At 44.1% G+C, this 23016-nt stretch overlaps 1 protein-coding gene across 1 annotated transcript in view; it reads right to left on the bottom strand.

The window, feature by feature from the left end:
• Positions 1 to 3212: 3212 nt before the first annotated feature.
• The window catches only part of DYRK3 (dual specificity tyrosine phosphorylation regulated kinase 3), a 34481-nt gene continuing 14677 nt past the window's right edge, over positions 3213 to 23016 (bottom strand). The window contains exons 2-3 of the mRNA XM_077481164.1: positions 19415 to 19530; positions 3213 to 5592 (exon numbers count right to left, since the gene is read on the bottom strand). Of these exons, the coding sequence (XP_077337290.1) occupies positions 4045 to 5592; positions 19415 to 19530 (1664 nt within the window). The 3' untranslated portion in view covers positions 3213 to 4044. The remainder of the gene's footprint in view (positions 5593 to 19414; positions 19531 to 23016) is intronic.

Raw genomic sequence — 23016 nt, forward strand, 5'->3', positions numbered from 1 at the left:
ATTCCCATGATTTGAAGCCTACCATCTTGCACTTTTCTTCTAAAAAATAGTTCTGACACAGTCTGGATGTATGTTATGGGTCATTATCTTGCTGTAGGATGAACCCATGACTAGCTAGGTGTTCTGCGGAGGGTATTGCATGGTGCTGCAAAATCTGTGGTATTAGTTTTGGTTCAGGATGATCCAGTAAGAGTCCCAGACCATCACACTGCCTCCTCTATGCTTCATAGTTGGTGTCGCGCGCACACACACACACACACACACAAAAGAACCATCCTTTCACCTACACAATGGTGTACAAAAACATTGCCTAATGAACAAAAGATCTCACATTTTGATGCATCTGTCCATGAGACTTTGTCGTCAGCAGTCCACGGGCGGTGCTTCATGGCCCAGGCAAGCCTCTTTTTCTAAAGCCTCATACACACGATAGGACTTTGTACAAACTTTCCTGTGGATTTTTGTACAAAGGGCTTTGGCCCTTAACTTGTATTGCATACACACAGCAGGACTTTTTCAGCCAACTTTCACCAAATCACGTGGTTTTTCTGCTCTTTACCGCCACCTTTGGTCAACTTCTGTATTGTTGTCTGATTGGTTCTGAGCATGCCTGTTTGTACTTTGTACAAAAGTCCTATGGTTTTCTGTACACATGATCAGACTTTGCTCCACCTGAACTTTTGTTGCCAGAAAGTTTGTCCGTTCGCACAGCCAACAAAGGTTCGATGAAAACCAAAAAAGTTTGTCCGATGGAGGTACACACGGTCGGATGTTGCTCCAAAACAGCTAATTTGCATGTTTGTTGTCAAAAAGTCTGATCGTGTCTATGGGCCTTTTAGTTTCGCATCTTAGCAATGGCTTTCTAACAGCAACCTGACCGGTCAAACCTGAAGCTCGAAGTCTTCTCTTCACAGTTAAAACTGGTGACTTGCTTACTTCGATCAGTGTTAAGCTGTACTTGAAGCTGTTCTGTAAGCCGCTTGTCACACAAGCTGTTGACTCTCAGAAACTTGTCTTCTGATTCTGTTGTGGCTTTGGGTCTGCCAGATCGCCTCCTGTCAGTTTCCGCCAGTTTCTATCCCAAGTGCCTTTTGATGGTGTAGGGGAGAACTGTACTCAGTAACACCTTGACTTTCTTTACAATTTCTCTAAAAGGAAAGACTTACACTTTTAGTGTTATAATGGTCGGTCTGTCAGCCTTTTGTTAAATTGCCTTTTTCTCATTTTGAGAGCAATATAATACTTCCTGCAGTACAATACTGTCCAAATATTGCCTAAAAAAATGTAGTAACAGTCTGTTTCAACAGTGCTTTTATACAGACAGAGAGCTTGTAAGTAATTAACAAAAGTTTGGGGCACACTGTAGGAATTGTTAGTATAAAAAAAAAAAAAAACTTTCAAGGCTTAATTTACTTACATTGCTGCGTTGTTGCGAGTTGTTAACCCATTACTTCTACCTGAAAAAGGCTTTTTTGTACTCTGAAATTAACATTATTTTTCAGTTTTTGTTAACCTAAGATGGTGGTTTACTGCTTACCTTAGTTTGTACTATTTCAGGTTATTCACAAGACTTGAACTGTTCAAATTTCAATAAAAACTGGAAAAATGGGGGCAAACACAATGCAGTTGTATGATCTGAGCTGGACCACAACGTTTCTGTTGCAGTATAAATCCCAAAGTGATATGAAAGACAACTATTGACAGTATTCTCGCCATGTCAGGTTGTGATATAAAATATCAGCATGAATATAAATATATACACTGCAGAATACACATTGCACAGGGTTTACGGATGAAACACGGACATACATGCATCCCTATGGGATAGCGGGTGTCTGCGGATGAACACCCGCAGACACCCGCTATTGTCCGCCTCCGCAATTGTCCGATTCTGCAGACGGAGGAAAATCCTATTTTTCTCTCCGTCTGCAGAGCGAATCGGATGAACACGGACAGACGGTCCGTGTTCATCCGATCCCCCATAGAGAACGGAGAGCTGACATGGTGGTCCCTGCACAGTGTGCAGAGACCGCCCTGTCCGCCACCGGCTCAGTGGGGACAATGGAGCGATCCCCGCTGAACAAGCGGATCATCACGGGGCAGATCATTATCTTCAGGAAAACTACCAACACAGTGGGATTGATTTACTAAAACTAGAGAGTGCAAAATCTGGTGCAGCTGTGCGTGGTAGCCAATCAGCTTTAAACATCAGCTTGTTCAATTAAGCTTTGAGATAAAAAAAAAAAAACTGAAAACTAATTGGCTACCATGCACTAATTGGCTACCATGCACAGCTGCAGCAGATATTGCATTCTCCAGTTTTAGTAAACCAACCCGTGCCACAAATATGTATCAAACATCCCTTCAGGATGCATTCACACCTGAACATTTCAAAGTCACGCAATTTTGTTGCAATTTTTACTGCAATTTTGTACAGGTCACCAATGTAAAAATCAGTAAAATGCCTGTAATCTGCCCCAAAGAAGCTTATGTCCTTTTTTGAGCTTAAGGCGTTTTGCTTCAGGTGACAAAAACACTCAGATGTGAACAGGTACCATTGAAATGAATGGTATTTTGCTTGTTGGGTGTTTTATAAGCTGGAAACACTCAGGTGAGAATGCAGTCTTAGGAGTGGATAATGAAAAATGTTCAAAAGATGTAGGCAGATCTACAAATCTTGGTCTTCAGCAGCCACAACACATTTTGTGATCTTTTATAGAAAGCAAAATAAAAAAAATTGGGTTATCACATACATGGAGTTGTTAACTCCTTGAAGATTGCAATTATTAGCAAATCAAGGACTTGATTACTACCAAATAGTTTAAAATGACAAGCTTTGTCTAATAATGAACTTACTTTAAAACCAACTTCTTTTTAGTATCAAAAGTAATTTCACCTGTCCCCATCACTTTGGCAAAGTGGACATATGACTTTGTCAAACAGGAAAATATGGGCACAATTGTAAGATTAGTAACCTGATGTTTTTTTTTTTTTTTAACAAGTGCAGGAAATTATAAAGCCTAACATGACAATCTTACGTCAATTACTGAACTACTCTTATTTTAAAAAGCATTTTTACCTGGGCCCAGTCCATCACTGTGGAAAAGCAGACATATGACCTTGGCAAGCAGGAAAATATGGGCACAATTGCAGAATTAGTAACCTGAAATGTTTTCAACAAGTGTAAGAAAGCAAGTATGAAGTCTATGATGAACTTTGTTCAATAACTGATCTACTTTTACTATCAAAAGTAATTTTATATGGCCCCATCACTCTGGCAATGTAGACATATGACCTTGTCAAGCAAGAACATTTGGGCATAATTGCAGAATTAGTAACCTGATGTTTTCACGCAAGTGGCAGAAAGCAAGTATAAACTCTAAAATTACAACCTTTGTTCACTAACTGATCTACTTTTACTACCAAAAGTATTTTTACCTGGGCCCATTACCTGGTCAATGTGTAAAATTAGCAACCTGATATTGTTCAACAAGTAAAGTGCAAGAAAGCAAGTATAAAATGACTCCAAAGATCTTCAACCCTAAGAGCCGTATCACACAGGGGCGACTTAGCCACCTGACAAGTCGCGTCATGTTCCGTACTATGAAACCGTTATAATAGGAGCGACTCAAGTCGCTCCAACTTAGAAAAACGTTCCTGTACTACTTTTGGGGCGACTTCAGGTGACTTGCATTGACTTCTATAGAGAAGTCATTTTGCAAGCCGCCACTAAAGTGGTGTGCAGGTCGCCTGGGGCAGTCGCGCTGCAAGTCGTGCTGCCCCTGTGTGAACTGGCTCTAAGTTTACTCCTAACAAATGATTTGTGTGCTTCTGCGTGACACGTACAGAAGGTTTGTACCACATGTTGCTTGAAATGCTTAGCCCTTAAACATATTTGTTTCAACTGGTTTGCATATAGCTTAGTACTTAAAGAATTTCCTTTTTGTTTTCTTCTTTTAAACAATACATTTAAAAACAAATACAGTATTTTTTGTAAAATGAGTAGCAAAATATTCTCATTGCTGTGAATAAAACCTGCTAGGGCTAGCTGACTAATTTGGGCAAGACAGTTCTAAGTGGTATGCTACCATCAGAGTTACTCATCAAATTGGCCCGTAACTTATTGGTCAGACCTGCAACAGGGGGTAGCTTAGAACTAATCCCTGGGAAAGAGCTGATGTGACTGGTAACTTTATTTCCAGTGGAATTGTCTGTTCCTGGCTGCTTAGGCAATCGCTTGCATATCCACTGGTGTCTTAGCGCCTGAGTTGGAGTCATGCGTGCAGATGGATCCCAATTCAAACAACCTTTTAGGAAGTCGATGAAAACAGCATCTTCACAGCCCTTTAAAGCAGCCACCCAGTCCTTACTACCAGGAGCGCCACGCATCTTACCCCTTCGTGACCTGCTTCCATTTAGGACAACAGATCCATTAGGTAGTGTAGTGGTTGTGCAGTAGCGAGGATAGCCCTTTGAACTGACAAAGTTCTTTGATCTTTTTGCTTGATCTAAAAGCTTTGTAGGAGGAGTTCCCAGAAGTTCCATCATGCATGCTAACTGATCTCCTTCATCTTCTCCTGGAAATAGAGGGTAGCCAGTCAATAGCTCAACTAAAATGCAGCCAAAGCTCCACATGTCAATTGGCATTCCATAACGACTTCCCAAGATAACCTCAGGTGCACGATAGAAACGAGACTGTATATATGTGTAGACTCTCTGGTGCTCAAAGCAGCTGGATCCAAAGTCTATTACCTTAATTCCACTGCGTCCTTGTTGCTTTAGCAATATATTTTCTGGTTTAAGGTCACAATGGATAATGTTATGCCTGTGTAGTGCTTCCAAGCATTGTAGGATTGAATGAGCAAACTTACGGACTAGCTGCAAACTGAAACCTTGGAATTTGTTTCTCTTAATTAGTTCGTACAAATTTATGCTCAGCAACTCAAAAGTCATGCATATGTGATTACGGAACGTAAAACTCTCCAGCATATGGATAACATTCATGCTCCCAGTTTTATCTTGTTTTTTCAGATGTTCCAGGATGCGGATTTCTTCTGCTGCCTGGCGATGGAATCTCTTTTCATTACGAACAATCTTCAGTGCTAAATGTTGATGAAGTTTGTGGTCATAAACTTTTGCCACCTGGCCAAAGCTACCTTTTCCAATTACTTTTATCACTTCATAGCGGTAAGCAAGGTGATCATGAGGGACCAACATATATCCTCCTTGGTCATCATCATACCCTCCATTATTTGAACCCCAAACAATGCCTTGTCTCTTTTTTGCACTTGGACCCACAAAGTAAATCTCATGAAAATTGCTGATCTCTTGCAGTTCGTAAGATGTCAGTTGAGGTTTGTGTAGCTTCAGCACTTGGTCAGGGGTTAGATAGGTGGCCTTTCCAGACTTGACAGATCCATCACTAGATTTCGAGTTTCCTGAGCTGTCCGAACTCTTCTCTTTGGTCAGTACTGGCAATACCCTGTCATTCCCAGGGATTTTGGCACCAACCCTAAGGTTTCCAGAGTTCTCAAATAATTGCTGGACCTTTACCTGTTGGTGATCCTTCATTGTGAATTTATTTCCACTTATCTATAAAAAACAAAACAAAAAGAGAATAAACTTGATAAACTGCATGAAAGTGTTTGTTACCCCAACACTACATATTGATATGTGACTGCTGTACCATGCATGTGTAAGAATACTTTCTCAGTTACCTTTATATTGCTTCCTTTATGTGAAATCCCTGGTGTTCCTGCCAGTCCCCATGCTTTCCTATTAAAAAACTGACCACACTAAGCAGGAGAGCACATCATGGTCCGTTCTCTAGCTATGCTGGGAACTCAGTGTACTCCCCTCCAATCAGACTTGTCCTGACTCGCCCCTGCGTAGTGTGCTGCTGCTTCTCCTCCCACAGCTCTTATGCATCTGAGAACAGAGGGAATGTAATCACAATAACAAAAAAAAAAAAAAAAAAAAAAAAAAGGAATCAATGTATTTTAAATACAAAAATGTTTTTGTCTTTCATTTCTATTTTAAACTGAATTTGTTATTTTAAAAGGTGATTGTTTAAAAATTAAAATCACTTTAAACAAAGAGTTTACCCTTTCCATTGGCAATCGGTTTATGTACTGTACATTGCCCAGTATGATGCCCCTTACCGGAGATAAATTAATAAACACCTTCTCTTTTGAGAGCAAGCAGCCAAAAGCGTGGTTGCTCACCATCAAGTGCAGCTGTCACTGACAGCAGGGGTCCCTGTTGTTAATTAGAAACTGACACATGCTGCCATTAAATTGACCTGACCATTACTGCATTAATGACCTTGTATATAAGCTCATTAGTGAATGCCTTCTGGGCCTTAGGTTACAAAAAAGCAGTTTTTCAAGACAAGAAACAGTTTTTTATGTAAAAAAATACAACTGTGTAATGCTTACAGGTGTCCTATTGATTAGTATAAAGTTAAATAACATTATTAGGAGGTTAGTATTTAGGAGTTAAGCTGTTCTGAATATAGCAATCTAATTTGGCAGGACAGGTTGTTTGAGAATTACCTAGGCCTTAACTTGAGGCAAAAGGAAAGAACATTTTTGAAATTCAGAGATTGTAAACAGGATAAACAAGGCAGTGGTTAAACACTTTTTTATTTTTTATTTTTTTAACCACTTTCAGACCGGACCATTTTGCTGGTAAATGACCAGAGGTCTTTTTACACTTTGGCACTGCGCTGCTTTAACTGGTAATTGCGCGGTCATGCAATGTTGTACCCAAACAAAATTTGCGTCCTTTTCTTCCCACAAATAGAGCTTTCTTTTGATGGTATTTGATTGCCTCTGCGATTTTTATTTTTTGCGATATAAACGTAAAAAGACCGCAAATTTTGAAAAAAAATGATATTTTCTACTTTTTGTTATTAGAAAAATCCAATAAACTCAATTTTAGTCATACATTTAGGCCAAAATGTATTCAGCCACATGTCTTTGGTAAAAAAAAAGTCAATAATTGTATATTTATTGGTTTGCGCAAAAGTTGTCACATCTACAAACTAAGGTACGTTTTCTGGAATTTACGCAGCTTTTAGTTTACGACTGCCTATCTCATTTCTTGAGGTGCTAAAATGGCAGGGCAGTACAAAACCCCCCCAAATGACCCCATTTTGGAAAGTAGACCCCCTAAGGAAATTGATAAGAGGCATGTTGAGCCCATTGAATATTTTATTTTTTTGCCTCAAGCGATTGAATAATGACAAAAAAAAAAATTTTTTTTTTTTTTTTTTACAGAAAGTTGTCACTAAATGATATATTGCTCACACATGCTATGGGCGTATGTGAAATGACACCCCAAAATAAATTCTGCTGCTTCTCCTGAGTACGGGGATACCACATATGTGGGACTTTTTGGGAGCCTAGCTGCGTACGGGGCCCCGAAAACCAAGCACCGCCTTCAGGCTTTCTAAGGGCGTAAATTTTTGAGTTCACTTCTCACTACCTATTACAGTTTTGAAGGCCATAAAATGCCAAGATGGCACAAAACCCCCACAAATGACCCCATTTTAGAAAGTAGACACCCCAAGCTATTTGCTGAGAGGCATGTTGAGTCCATGGAATATTTTATATTTTGCCACAAGTTGCGGGAAAATTACAAACTTTTTTTTTCCACAAAGTTGTCACTAAATGATATATTGCTCACGCATGCCATGGGCATATGTGAAATGACACCCCAAAATAAATTCTGCTGCTTCTCCTGAGTACGGGGATACCACATATGTGGGACTTTTTGGGAGCCTAGCCGCGTACGGGGCCCCGAAAACCAAGCACCGCCTTCAGGCTTTCTAAGGGCGTTACAGTTTTGAAGGCCATAAAATGCCAAGATGGCACAAACCCCCCCCAAATGACCCCATTTTGGAAAGTAGACACCCCTAAATTTAGGGGTACACTAGTGAGACTAGGTAATAAATGGCGGGTGCCCTGAAACTATAAAAAAATAACTAACCAACCAGCGTCACCTGTAACAGTTATATGGTGATCACTGGTGAAAGGGTTAACTAGGGGGCAATCAGGGGGCTTTATGCGGTAGTATATGGGGGTCCCTGGCGCTATAAAAAGCTGCAGCGAACCTAAATACCTACCTGCCTAACTAGCGTCACCTGTGACACTAATACAGCGATCAGAAAAACGATCGCTTATTAGGCTGGGTTCACACTGGAGCGATGCGGGAACGCCACGAATGCGCGGCGGGTTCCCGCATCGCATGCCTCCCGGCGGCAGTTCACACTGCCCTATGCGAACTGCTGGGAGTGTCAGTGAAATGTTACTGACACCCCCAGATCAGTTCGCATATCGCAGTGCGATCTGCAAACTCGGATCGCATGGTGTGAACACCCATGCGATCCGATTCTGCTGCGGGCCAAAAAAAGGGTCCCGTGCGAATTTGCGGCGGGTGCGGCGGGTGTGGCGGGTGCGGCGAATGGCTGAACTCGAATCGCACAGAGATCGGATGTGATTTGCACTGCAGTGCAGTGCGAATCAGATCCGTTCTCATAAACCGCTGCAATGTGAACCCAGCCTTAGTGACACTGGCGACGGGGGGTGATCACGGGGTTAAACCTTTATTGGGGGGTTAGGGGGGTACCTTAGAACTAAAGGGGGCTAACCCTAACTGCCCTAACAGTTATTAGTCACAAATGACACCCGCCGGGTGATCAGGGGGTTAAACCTTTATTAGGTAATAAATGGCGGGTGCCCTGAAACTATAAAAAAATAACCAACCAACCAGCGTCACCTGTAACAGTTATATGGTGATCACTGGTGAAAGGGTTAACTAGGGGGCAATCAGGGGGCTTTATGCGGTAGTATATGGGGGTCCCTGGCGCTATAAAAAGCTGCGGCGAACCTAAATACCTACCTGCCTAACTAGCGTCACCTGTGACACTAATACGGCGATCAGAAAAATGATCGCTTATTAGGCTGGGTTCACACTGGAGCGATGCGGAAACGCCGCGAATCCGCGGCGGGTTCCCGCATCGCATGCCTCCCGGCGGCAGTTCACACTGCCCTATGCGAACTGCTGGGAGTGTCAGTGAAATGTTACTGACACCCCCAGATCAGTTCGCCTATCGCAGTGCGATCTGCAAACTCGGATCGCATGGTGTGAACACCCATGCGATCCGATTCTGCTGCGGGCCAAAAAAAGGGTCCCGTGCGAATTTGCGGCGGGTGCGGCGAATGGCTGAACTCGAATCGCACAGAGATCGGATGTGATTTGCACTGCAGTGCGGTGCGAATCACATTCGTTCTCATAAACCGCTGCAATGTGAACCCAGCCTTAGTGACACTGGCGACGGGGGGTGATCATGGGGTTAAACCTTTATTGGGGGGGTTAGGGGGGTACATTAGAACTAAAGGGGGCTAACCCTAACTGCCCTAACAGTTATTACAGTCACAAATGACACCAATGCAAAAAAAAAAAAAAAATGACATTGGTGTCACTGTGACTGGGGGGCAGGGGTAATTGGGGGGGTGATCGGGGGGTAAAGGGGGGGTGTGAGTGTGCCTGGCATGTTCTACTGTGTGTGTAGAGTGTTGGTGCAACTCACCGATCCGCTCTCCTCCGTGTCGGAACGAAAAATACCGACACGGAGGAGAGAATACATCACTTCCTCTCCTGTGTTTACATTACAGGAGAGGAAGTGATGTCACGGGGGATTTCTATTCGTCGGGAGCGATCGCGAGGGGGTGGCCATGAATGAATGGCCGCCCCCTCGTCCCGGATCGCTCCCGGACAAAAACCGACCGCCGCAGCCACCGGGCGGGGGCCCGATCGGGCCCCCGACCCGCGGGAGGCAAGGGACGTACATGTAAGCCCTTATGCCTGCCCGTGCCATTCTGCCGACGTACATCGGCGTGCGGCGGTCGGCAACTGGTTAAAGAAAAGGCTCAGTCGGGTCACTTATTTCATGAAGGATGAGGGTATAATATCAGGTAAAGATATAGTTTGTCTCAAATCATATGGTTTGTTCAAAGGCTAACTCCAGCTTCAGCAACATGCATTATTTAGGCCCCTTTCACACTGGGGCGGTGCGGGCGTCAGCTTTTTTTAGCGCCGATTTACCGTCGTTTTAGCAGCGCTATTCGGACGCTAGCAGGGCTGTTTTACCCCCCCCCCCCCTGCTAGCAGCTGAAAAAGGGTAAAACCGATCGCAAAGCGCCGCTGCAGCTGCCCCATTGATTTCAATGGGTAGGAGTGGTTTAGGAGCGGTGAATACACCGCTCCTTCACTACTCCAAAGATGCGGCTAGCAGGATTTTTTTACCGTCCTGCCAGCGCACCGCTCCAGCGTGAAAGTGGACTGAACACTGGAGTGAAAGGAGACACTTTCAGGAGTTATATAGGCACTATTTGTAGAAAAAAGCCCCAGTGTGAAAGAGGCCTAATGATAAAAAAACATGTTGCTAAGCAACCCACTACACCGATAAGTGCAGCTCTCCGCAACATCTTTTTCCCTCCTCAGGCCCACCTGAGGCCTCAAAACCACCTTGTCATTATGAAGAACAAAGAAGGGTTCTTTACAGGATAAATCTGCCAGTTTTGAGACTCATCTCACATGTTCGCCACAAGAAAAACACACCTTATGTGCAAGGTCATCTATGGGAAAATCCCAAATACGCTCAAAGAAAGGCTTCTCTAGAGCAGACAGGATCAATTGATATCCCAAGCCAAGACAAGTGCACTAACAAGAAGAGTGATGTGAGCTACTCTCTGAACAAAGGCCCCTTTCGAAGAATAAAAAGGCCAGCAGTCTCTAAAAGAAGATGGCCAAAGCCGACACTTGCCCCTTCTGAGTGCTCAAAGCCAAATGTTGCTCCAGCCCACCCAGACTGGAGAAAAGGAAGAAATGTTTGCAGAGTACCATCTAAGGTGAAACTTACATGCCTTGCTCCATGTGAAGTAAGCCATCCAAGTGCTATGAAAGACCATGTGAGAGGTCGATTTAAGGAATGTAGGAATAATAAAGCCAGAGAGACCCTAACCTATCAGGACTTGACTTGTGTTTCTAAAGCAAAGCCACAAAGGCCAGCGACCATAAAGTAGGACTGTAGACCAGACACAGACAGTAGGCCTGGCTAAAGTGTCTCCAAGGAGCCTGAGAAAGTCAGAGTGCCAAGTCCTACTGCATCAATTTGGTGCCACCAAGATCACCAGAATGCCATCCATCTTGACCCTGCAAAGTAGTTGAGGAAAAATCTGTAGTAAAGGAAAGGCATATATTAGCCAGAAGTGATCCCATGTGGACGCCAATGTGTTCACTGTAAAGGCTTTTAGATCCCTGATCCTGGCCACAAAACTGTCTGCCTTGTTTTTGAATTAAGATGCCAATAGATCTATGTTTAATGTCCCCAAGCAGTGACAGATGTCCTGAAACACCTTGGGGTGGAGAAATGCCACATCAATGCGCTGGACAAGGATGGAATGTGACTTAACCCAAGCCATAGTTAGATCTGCTTTTCAAAAGCGCTGGTGGCTTCTGGTACCACTCTAAAGACCGATGTAGCCATGGTTATATCTGACTAAACCCTCATTGGCTACCCCTAAAGCTGGTTAGTCCACTGCAGCAGGTACAGTGGTGTGAAAAAGTGTTTGCCCCCTTCCTCATTTCCTGTTCCTTTGCATGTTTGTCACACTTAAGTGTTTCGGAACATCAAACCAATTTAAACAATAGTCAAGGACAACAAAAGTAAACACAAAATGCAATTTGTAAATTAAGGTGTTTATTATTAAAGGTGAAAAAAAATCCAAACCATCATGGCCCTGTGTGAAAAAGTGATTGCCCCCTAAACCTAATAACTGGTTGGGCCACCCTTAGCAGCAACAACTGCAACCAAGCATTTGCGATAACGTGCAATGAGGCTTTTACAGCGTCCTGGAGGAATTTTGGCCCACTCATCTTTGCAGAATTGTCCTAATTCAGTTACATTAGAGGGTTTTCGAGCATGAACGGCCTTTTTAAGGTCATACCACAACATCTCAATAGGATTCAGGTCAGGACTTTGGCTAGGCCACTCCAAAGTCTTCATTTTGTTTTTCTTCAACCATTCGGTGGTGGACTTGCTGGTGTGTTTAGGATCATTGTCCTGCTGCAGAACCCAAGTTCGTTTCAGCTTGAGTACACGAACAGATGGTCGGACATTCTCCTTCAGGATCTCTTGGTAGACAGCAGAATTCATAGTTCCTTTTATCAAGGCAAGTCTTCCAGGTCCTGAAGCAGCAAAACAGCCCCAGACCATCACACTACCACCACCATATTTTACTGTTGTTATAATGTTCTTTTTATGAAATGCAGTGTTCCTTCTACGCCAGATATACTTGGACACACACCTTCCAAAGAGTTCCACTTTTGTCTCATCGGTCCACAGAATGTTGTCCCAAAAGTCTTGGGGATCATCAAGATGTGTTGTGGAGAAATTGAGACGAGCTTTGATGTTCTTTTTGCTCAGCAGTGGTTTTCTCCTTGGAACTCTGCCATGCAGGCCATTTTTGCCCAGTCTTTTCCTGATGGTGGAGGCATGAACGCTGACCTTAACTGAGGCAAGGGAGGCCTGCAGTTCCTTGGACGTTGTTGTGGGGTCTTTTGTGACCTCTTGGATGAGTCGTCGCTGCGCTCTTGGGGTAATTTTGGGCGGCCAGCCACTCCTGGGAAGGTTCACCACTGTTCCATGTCTTCGCCATTTGTGGATAATGGCTCTCTCTGTGGTTCGCTGGATTCCCAAAGCTTTGGAAATGGCTTTATAACCCTTTCCAGACTGATAGATCTCAATTACTTTCTTTCTCAATTGTTCCTGAATTTCTTTGGGTCTCGGCATGATGTGTAGCTTTTAAGGATCTTCTGGTGGACCTTACTGTGTCAAGCAGCTCCTATTTAAGTGATGCCTTGATTGTGAACAGGTGTGGCAATAATCAGGCCTGGGTGTGGCTATAGAAATTGAACTCAGGTGTTGACAAACACAGTTATAGTATGTTTTAACAAGGGGGGCAATCACTTTTTCACACAGGGCCATGATGGTTTGGATTTTTTTTCACCTTTAATAATAAACACCTTCATTTACAAATTGCATTTTGTGTTTACTTGTGTTGTCCTTGACTATTGTTTAAATTGGTTTGATGTTCCGAAACACTTAAGTGTGACAAACATGCAAAGGAACAGGAAATAAGGAAGGGGGCAAACACTTTTTCACACCACTGTATAGACAGATTGCCCTTCGCGTGAAAAGACTGATGAGAAGTTTGGGAAACCTCAACAACCGTGTCCCCTGGACAGTTTCCATCCCTAGGACACCTCTCCACCCTTAGCAGGCTGGCATCCATCATAAGAACCATTCATTTTAATGGGAGAAAGGACTTTCCTGATCCCAATGTAGGCTTGGTCATCTACAAGGTCAGTGCTATCTCCAGAGGCAGAGGGAGCTTGTTCCACACAATAAGTTGTAAAGCACTGCAATAAAACTGGACAAACATCTTCACTTTGATGTCACCATTAGGCCCAGAACCCTCATGCAATCTCAGACTAGAGAACGTTTTTTTAGAGCGCATGTTATCGTCAGGAGCTTAGACAGTCAGCACGCTTTCCCAGGAAAGAAACACCGGGACTAGAGTCATGCCCAGGACAAGCCTGCATACTCCAATCATGGGTTGGAATCAGTATAGACTTCAGGAGGATCCTAAACCTACAGAAGCCCTAAAGTTCCTGTATTGACTGCTACACATTTGACACTAGGGCGTAGTTTAGAATAGAAGGTCATCCAGATATTTAAAATGTAGTATTCTCTGAGAGCCCAACAGTGGGGCAAGCACCATTGTGATGATCTGAGGGGGCCATAAACAGGCTAAAGCAGGGAGCTACAAACTGCAAAAGTGCTGTTCGCCCATTGCAAATTGCAGGAAATGCTGATGTGGGAGAAAAAAAAAAAAATGGGTGTATGTAAATATGCATCCTTGATGTCCATTGATACTAGGAATTACCCTTGTTGCAGCAATGCAAATACAGACCGGGCAGATTCCATCTGGTACTTTTTGGACCCGCAAGAAAGTGTTGAGAACCATCAAGTACACAGTATTGCGAGGAACCCTGAAAAACCTCATCATGACACATGAATAGGGTTTGGCGGCCTAAACCCTTGTCTCATTTTCCTTCTGTATGTCATTTTCCACAAGGGTAAGGGGATTTCCTTTGGGGTACTCAACTTTGATCAGTGCAGGGACAGTTGCTACAAAGAAGAAGTGGTGCAGTTGACCTGCATCTCACGACTGGATGTTATAAAAAACCCATTGATGTGGAGATCTGAACCAGAATCTGGAGCAGAGTAGCAGCTGGAGCTGTAATCTTCTTGTCTGCAGCAGATCAATGTGCACAAGATGACACCCAGATCCAGAAGGGCAATGTATCTCCTATAGAGTGTGGGAATATGCACACAGAATGGGCCATTCTGCACTTGAATGTGTTAAAGGACTTGCACCAAAATCTCCTTGTTGGTGCCGCAACAAACAGTTTAAAGTGCAGCAAACCAAGCCACGGATACAGGAGCTCTTTAAAAGTATTGCATCAGATATGCAACACACTGCTCCTGGCTTAAGGTGCTCTTGCTGCCCACCCTACTGAGCCCAAGACATGAGCCCAGTGTCTATGGACCACCCCCATTGATTGGGGGGCAAAGCCCCAGACTCTGCATACCAGGGTACAGGCACCTTAGATAGGCCTCCAGCTTAATCCATGCCAAAAGGGCATACCCTCTGCCCCATGGAGAGGGTCAAGGACTGGAACTATCAGGATTCAGATCGCCACTGCCCTGGACCTGTACAGCAATTATCAGCTTACTACACAGTGAACTGTTATACCGAGGGTAAGCTCCATATGCAAAGTCCAGAGCTGAAGCAGTGTTACAGGCTGATTCTGCATTTTCTTTGTGGTGAGGTCCATGCAAGATTCCCTGAGGCCAAGCTGAGAGAAGAGAAGAGCGATTGCTTAAGTGGCAATAATGCAGCAAGTTTGAGGATTAGTGAAGAAGCAAGCATAGTCTCCAATACAATTGGAATCGTAAGCCAAAAACCTGCTCTTGGCTGAGAAGTTATTACCTAAAGATAATAGCTAACAATAACAATTGCTAGAAGTGGGAGGGGTTACATAGGGTCTCTTAACCTTGTTTGCCATTGTCCTCATCTGAAGGTGGCTGCATATAACTCATGGGCAAGACTTAAAGTAACATTAAACCTTTGTTTTGTTTATTAAAATGACAAAGTATACTTATCGCTCTATGCGCAGAGCTACCACAAGAGGTCTCCCAACGGCAATCTAGGCACCTCCTCTTTGATGAGTGCCCCCCGGAAAGGAAAACCACTTTCGATAGGGGCACCCATGTGGGCTCACTCCCGAGCCGCTCTATTGACACAGCCAGGGCAGCTTGGTCCTACCCCCCCACTGATGCGTCACAGCATTTGATTAACAGCAGCGGGAGCAAATGGCTGCCGCTGCTATAAATCTGCCCAATGAGGAGGGAGACAGCATCGAGAGCACTGCTCTCATGCACATTGGATTGGATCAGGTTCAAGTAAGATAAAAAGGGGGGGGGGGGCTGGGGGGATCCTACAGCACAGAAGTTTTTTTGCCTTAATGCATATAATGTTTGTTACCCCAACACTTCATATTCCTGATGTGTGACTGCCGTATCATGTACAAGAAAGTTTACTGTTCTCTTTGTATTGTTCCCTTTATGTAAAATCTCTAGTGTTCCTGCTAGTCCCTTTACTTTCCTGTTAAAAACTGACCACAATAAGCAGGAGAGTACACCATGGTCAGTTCTCTAGCTATGCTGGGAACGCAACATGCTTTCCTCCAATGATTATCCTGACACACCACCACTGCAAAGCCATTCAATGGAAAGCTAGCTCAGTGTGCTGCTGTTTCTTCTCCTTCTCCCAGCTCTTATGCAGCTGAGAACAGAGCTTTTTTTTTTTATACATAGCTATACACAAATGTTTTGCATTTAATTTCTATTTGAGACTGAATGGGTTGTTTTACAAGGCGATCATTTAAAATCACTTTAACTGTGGACCTATCCTGCGTTTTAGTATAGCATAGGAGGTGCTTTTACTATGGGAAGACAAGCATCCCTGTCCCTGCTTTGCAGAGACATAGGATCCATGCCTTCCCTGCTGTCAGAATGGCAATCTGCCTTGTTTACATAGGGTAGACTGCAATTCTGACTCTGCTCGATCATTGGGGGGGTGCTGGAGGACATCGAGTCTGCGGTACCTGCCGCTGGGCTCCAACTGTGTGTTAACACAGCATTATCGAGCCGCCGGCAGTGCGCATGTGCATCCCCTACCCGGAAGAGCTGGATCACACACACACAGTATATCACAGAAGCGAGTATGACCATCACATTTTTAAGTAGTTTATTATATCTTTTCATGTGACAACAGTGAAGAAATTACACTTTGCTACAATGTAAAGTAGTGAATGTACAGCTTGTACAAGAGTGTAAATGTGCTGTCCCCTCAAAATAACTCCACACACAGCCAGTCTAAACCACTGGCAACAAAAGCGAATACACCCCTAAGTGAAACTATCCAAATTGAGCCCAAAGTGTCAATATTTTGTGTGGTTGCCCTTATTTTCCAGCACTGCCTTAACTCTCTTGGGCATGGAGTTCCCCCGGCGCTTCACAGGTTGCCACTGGAGTCCTCTCCCACTCCTCCATGACATCATGGAGCTGGTGGATGTTGCGCTCCTCCTAGCTCTTGTGTTTGAGGAAGCACCACAGATACTCAATAGGGTTTAGGTCTGAAGACATGCTTGGCCAGTCCATCACCTTTACCTTCAGCTTCTTTAGCAAGGCAGTGGTCATCTTGGAGGTGTGTTCGGGGATGCAATGTTGGAATACTGCCCTGTGGTCCAGTCTCCTGAAGAGCGGAGATCATGCTCGGCTTCAGTATGTCACAGTACATATTGGCATTCATGGTCCCCGCAATGAATTGTAGCTCCTCAGTGTTACCACTCATGCAGCCCCAGACCATGACACTCCCCCCACCATGCTTGGCTGTAGGCAAGACACACTTGTCTTTGTACTCCTCATCTGGTTCCTGTCACACACAATTGACACGATCTGAACCAAATAAGTTCATCTTGGTCTCACCAGACCACAGGACATGGTTCCAGTAATCCATGTCCTTCGTCTGCTTGTCTTCAGCAACCTGTTTGTAGGCATTCTTGTGCATCATCTTTAAAAGAGGCTTCCTTCTGGGAAGACAGTCATGCCGACCAATTTGATGCAGTGTGCAGCATATAGTCTGAGCACTGACAGGCTGACCCACCCACCTCTTCAACCTCTGCAGCAATGCTGGCAGCACTCATACGTCTATTTCCCAAAGGCAACTTGTGGATATGATGCGGAGCACGTGCAATCAACTTCTTTGTCGACCATGGAGAGGCCTGTTCTAATTGGAACCTGTCCTGTTAAACCATTGTATGGTCTTGGCCACCATGCTGTAGGTCAGTTTCAGGGCTTTGGCAATCTTTTTATAGCCTACGCCATCTTTATGTAGAGCAAAAATTCTATTTTTCAGCTCCTCAGAGAGTTATTTGAAATTATTTTGAACTTGAAATGACTTGTATGAGAGTGAGAGCTATAAATACCAAATTTACCACACCCGATCCCCATTCACACGAGACCTTGTAACACTAATAAGTCACATGACACCGGGGAGGGAAAATGGCTAATTGGACCCAATTTGAACATTTTCACTTAGGGGTGTACTCACTTTTGTTGCCAGCGGTTTAGACATTAATGGCTGTGTGTTTAGTTATTTTGAGGGGACAGCAAACTTACACTGTTAGACAAGCTGTACACTCACTACTTTACATTTTCATTGTAGCAAAGTGTCATTTCTTCACTGTTGTCACATGAAAAGATATAATATATATGTGCAGAAGCACACTGAGCTTAGCACTGAATGGCTGTGCAGCAGGGGCGTGTCAGGACAAGTCTGATAATTGGGGGAGAGCGTTGTTGAGTTGCTAGCATAGCTAGAGAACTGACCACAGTGTACTCTCCGGCTTAGTATTGTCAGTTTTTAACAGGAAAGCAGAGGGACTAGGGATTTCACAAAGTAATAAATACAAAGAACAGGATATTTTCTCATCCAAAGTACATAGCACAGCAGGCACATATCAGGAATATGAAGTGTTGGGGAAACAAGCGCTTTAACCCTTTGTTCGCCCTTGAGCCCAACCAGAGGCATTAATACAGTGACAGTGAATTTTTTTTCTAGCTCTGATCACTGTATTGGTGTCAAAAGTGTCAGAATGTTCGCTGCAATATCGCAGCCCTACTTTAAGTCGCTGATCGCCACCATTACTAGTACAAAAAAATAAAAATTGTTTGTAGACGCTATAACGTTTGCACAAGCCAATTAATATATGCTATTTTTTTTTTTTACCCCAAAATATGTAGCAGAATACATATTGGTTTTTCAGCAGAAAGTAAAAAATAATAATTATTTTTTATTTCAAAATTATCGGTCCTTTTTTGTTTATAGCAAAAAGAATAAAACACGTAGGAGGTGATTAAGTAACACCAAAATAAAGCTCTATTTGTGGAAAAAAAAAAAAAAAAAAACCACAAGGACATACATTTTATTTGGGTACAGCAATGCATGACTGCGTAATTGTCAGTTAAAAGAACGCACTGCCGCATTGAAAAAAATAGCCAGCTCATGAAGGGGGATAAAGCTTCTGGAGGTCAAGTGATTAAAGGCAAAGTTACTTTAGTAAAATTATATATATATATATATATATATATATATATATATATATATATATATATATATATATATATATATATATATATATATATACATATACATATACACACACACACACATATTCTTTTCTTATTATATAATAATAAATGCACATGATGTTGCAGGTAAAACAAAAAACGTTTTTTTTTTTTTTTTAACTGGAGCCTGCAAAGCATTGAATCGTGGGTGCAATGTCAGGTTCCTGTATACACAAACTTCCGAACGGACAGTTACTGAGCTTTAGGAAACGTGAGTAAACTATGAGGTTGCGGATTAGTGCACTCACAGTTCAGACAGTAGTTCGTTCACTCACAGATCTTGGAGACCTGCACAGTTGCGCAAATTAAAAATATGACAGTGGGTGTGGGGAGAAGACTCGTCACCCACTGTTGTAGGGAAAGGGGGGGGCGAGATGGGGGTGCTGAACAAGGTAAATGAAACACCCTAAATACAGGTGTAACATGTAACAAGTTCAGGTGAACTTAGCCTTTAAGCACCGACATAAACAAATCAGATAGTGATGACAGGACAGTAAGGATAAAGAATAGTGACATGCTACTTACAACAAGTCCACCAATAGAAGGTAAAGTGGAGGGACTCTCTTTTTCTGCTGCAGCATCCTGTGCTAGCTCATGGTCGACCCTCATATAGGAATCATACAATCCATCTCCATATCGTACTGCAAGAAACAAAACCAAAGTTATCTCCTTTACAGATTTTGGTCTGCGTACCACCCCAACCTTCAGAAACACCAAGAGCACAAGACAAAATCGAGTTCATAGTCTCACAAATAGAGGTCAACCGATATATCGGCCGATTTTTGGCCTTTTTTTAATCAATTGGCATCAGCCGATTGTGCTGATAAAAAAAGTCTATGATTGCAAATGACTTCTGTAATAGAAGTCAATGCAAGTTGCCTGAAGACTTCAGTGGAAGGACTTGTTCTCCTTTCTGGGCAGTCCCCAAGAAAAGACCAAAGAGATACAATGTTTATAGTTATCAATGAACTGAACTCTGTGTGTAGGAGTTCTCAGTTTAACCATTTAAAGACTAAAAAAAATTTCTGACACTTGTTGCTTACAAGTAAAGATCCTGTATTTTCTGCTAGAAAATCACTTAGAACCCCCAAAAGTTATATATATTTTTTTTTTAGCAGAGACCCTAGGGAATAAAATAGCGTTTGCTGCAATATTTTATGTGACATGGTCTTCCAAAACTATTTTTTGGGAAAAAATACACCAATGATAAAAAAAAAAAAATAAAAAAAAAAAAAAAAAAAACCACAGTAAAGTTAGCCCATTTGTTTTTGTCCAAAAGTTTTTAGTGCCTGTTTTTGTCTATTTAATATATAGTTTTTTTTTTAAATCTCAAAATTATACATACAAGTGAACTGATTGGAGGTGTGTTTTGTTTAATAAAATGTAAGAAATTTTCTGTGTCACTTATTACTTAAGGCTGCTTTCACACTGGAGCGGGCAGGCGTTGACAGTAAAATGCTGCTAGTTTTAGCGGCGTTATTCGGCTGCTAGCGGGGTACTTCTAACCCAGCTAGCGGCCGAGGAAGGGGTTAAATGCGCTGTGAAGCGCCGCTGCCAAATTGCATTACAGGCACTTTGGCAGCAGTGCCAATTCATTTCAATGGGCAGGAGTGGAGGAGGAGCGGTATACACCGCTCCAAAGATGCTGCTTGCAGGACGTTTAAACGCAAATTGGCCTAACATATCGGCCGCAAAAAACAAAACAAAAAAAAAGGGCATCATATATCGGTCATCAGCCGCCGCAATTTCTAAATATCGGCAACGGCCAGAGAAAAACCCACATTGGTCGACCTCTACTCACTAACACTAAAACTGATCTTATAATACAAATCTAATAACAGAACAGGAATTTGCATGTATCTGCACATACTATGTCGAGATGTTACATTAAAATGTACTGGGTTCCAGCAGCAGTACGGGGGCCTTCTCGTCTGTTGCCAGAACAAAATCGAGTCGTTCATCAATAAATACAAAACTTCCTCTGAAAGGCTAGGGTGAAGATCGTAATGTCTTCTGCCGGCTTCTTCACATCAAGCAGATGATGTCACACTCTCCACCTCAGCCTCCTCTTCTGCACATACTGCTTACGGTTATACCCTCCTAGCACCTCTCCTGACCTGTATATACTGTTCACTCTCATACCCCTTCACACTCTTCTCTAGTATACTGCCCAATGTCACACCTTGTGCACCCCTCTCCCGCATATACTGCCCGCTGTCACACCTTGTGCACCCCTCTCCCGCATATACTGCCCGCTGTCACACCTTGTGCACCCCTCTCCCGCATATACTGCCCGCTCTCACACCTTGTGCACCCCTCTCCCGCATATACTGCCCGCTGTCACACCTTATGCACCCCTCTCCCGCATATACTGCCCGCTGTCACACCTTGTGCACCCCTCTCCCGCATATACTGCCCGCTGTCACACCTTGTGCACCCCTCTCCCGCATATACTGCCCGCTGTCACACCTTGTGCACCCCTCTCCCGCATATACTGCCCAATGTCACACCTTGTGCACCCCTCTCCCGCATATACTGCCCAATGTCACACCTTGTGCACCCCTCTCCCGCATATACTGCCCGCTGTCACACCTTGTGCACCCCTCTCCCGCATATACTGCCCGCTGTCACACCTTGTGCACCCCTCTCCCGCATATACTGCCCAATGTCACACCTTGTGCACCCCTCTCCCGCATATACTGCCCGCTGTCACACCTTGTGCACCCCTCTCCCGCATATACTGCCCGCTGTCACACCTTGTGCACCCCTCTCCCGCATATACTGCCCGCTGTCACACCTTGTGCACCCCTCTCCCGCATATACTGCCCGCTGTCACACCTTGTGCACCCCTCTCCCGCATATACTGCCCGCTGTCACACCTTGTGCACCCCTCTCCCGCATATACTGCCCGCTGTCACACCTTGTGCACCCCTCTCCCGCATATACTGCCCGCTGTCACACCTTGTGCACCCCTCTCCCGCATATACTGCCCGCTGTCACACCTTGTGCACCCCTCTCCCGCATATACTGCCCGCTGTCACACCTTGTGCACCCCTCTCCCGCATATACTGCCCGCTGTCACACCTTGTGCACCCCTCTCCCGCATATACTGCCCGCTGTCACACCTTGTGCACCCCTCTCCCGCATATACTGCCCGCTGTCACACCTTGTGCACCCCTCTCCCGCATATACTGCCCGCTGTCACACCTTGTGCACCCCTCTCCCACATATACTGCCCGCTGTCACACCTTGTGCACCCCTTTCCCGCATATACTGCCCGCTGTCACACCTTGTGCACCCCTCTCCCGCATATACTGCCCGCTGTCACACCTTGTGCACCCCTCTCCCGCATTTACTGCCCGCTGTCACACCTTGTGCACCCCTCTCCCGCATTTACTGCCCGCTGTCACACCTTGTGCACCCCTATTCCTGCATATACTGCACGCTGTCATACTTTGTGCACCCCTCTCCCACATTTACTGCCCGCTGTCATAGCTTGTGCACCCCTCTCCCACATTTACTGCCCGCTGTCATAGCTTGTGCACCCCTCTCCCACATTTACTGCCCGCTGTCATAGCTTGTGCTCCCCTTTCCTTCATATACCGCCTGCTGTCATACCTTGCGCACCCCTCACCCCCATTTACTGCCCGCTGTCATACCTTGCGCACCCCTCACCCCCATTTACTGCCCGCTGTCATACCTTGCGCACCCCTCACCCCCATTTACTGCCCGCTGTCATACCTTGCGCACCCCTCACCCCCATTTACTGCCCGCTGTCATAACTTGCGCACTCCTCACCCGCGTTTACTGCTCCCATCTCCTGCACATACTGCCTGCTATCGTTTTCTTTCTCTCCTTTACTGCACGTAATGCTTGTCATCATACCCTTCATAATCCTTTTCTGCACACTTTTGCTAGTCCCCATAATATATATATAAAAAAAAAAAAAGGGAGGTGTTCTGTAGTTCACTGTCTGAATTGGGAGGGCTGATAACATTGCCAAAGGGATATCAAATCCTATTTTTAACCACTTTTAACAGCTGGATTTAACCAGTAGCTGTCTGGAAAATGTTTGAAACTTTTCACATACATGTTAAAAATCAGCATTTAAAATTACCCGACATATT

This window comes from Lithobates pipiens, unplaced genomic scaffold (assembly GCF_037356315.1).
Source record: "Lithobates pipiens isolate NorthernLeopardFrog02 unplaced genomic scaffold, aLitPip1_a1.2 Scaffold_16, whole genome shotgun sequence".
NCBI classification, from domain to species: domain Eukaryota; kingdom Metazoa; phylum Chordata; class Amphibia; order Anura; family Ranidae; genus Lithobates; species Lithobates pipiens.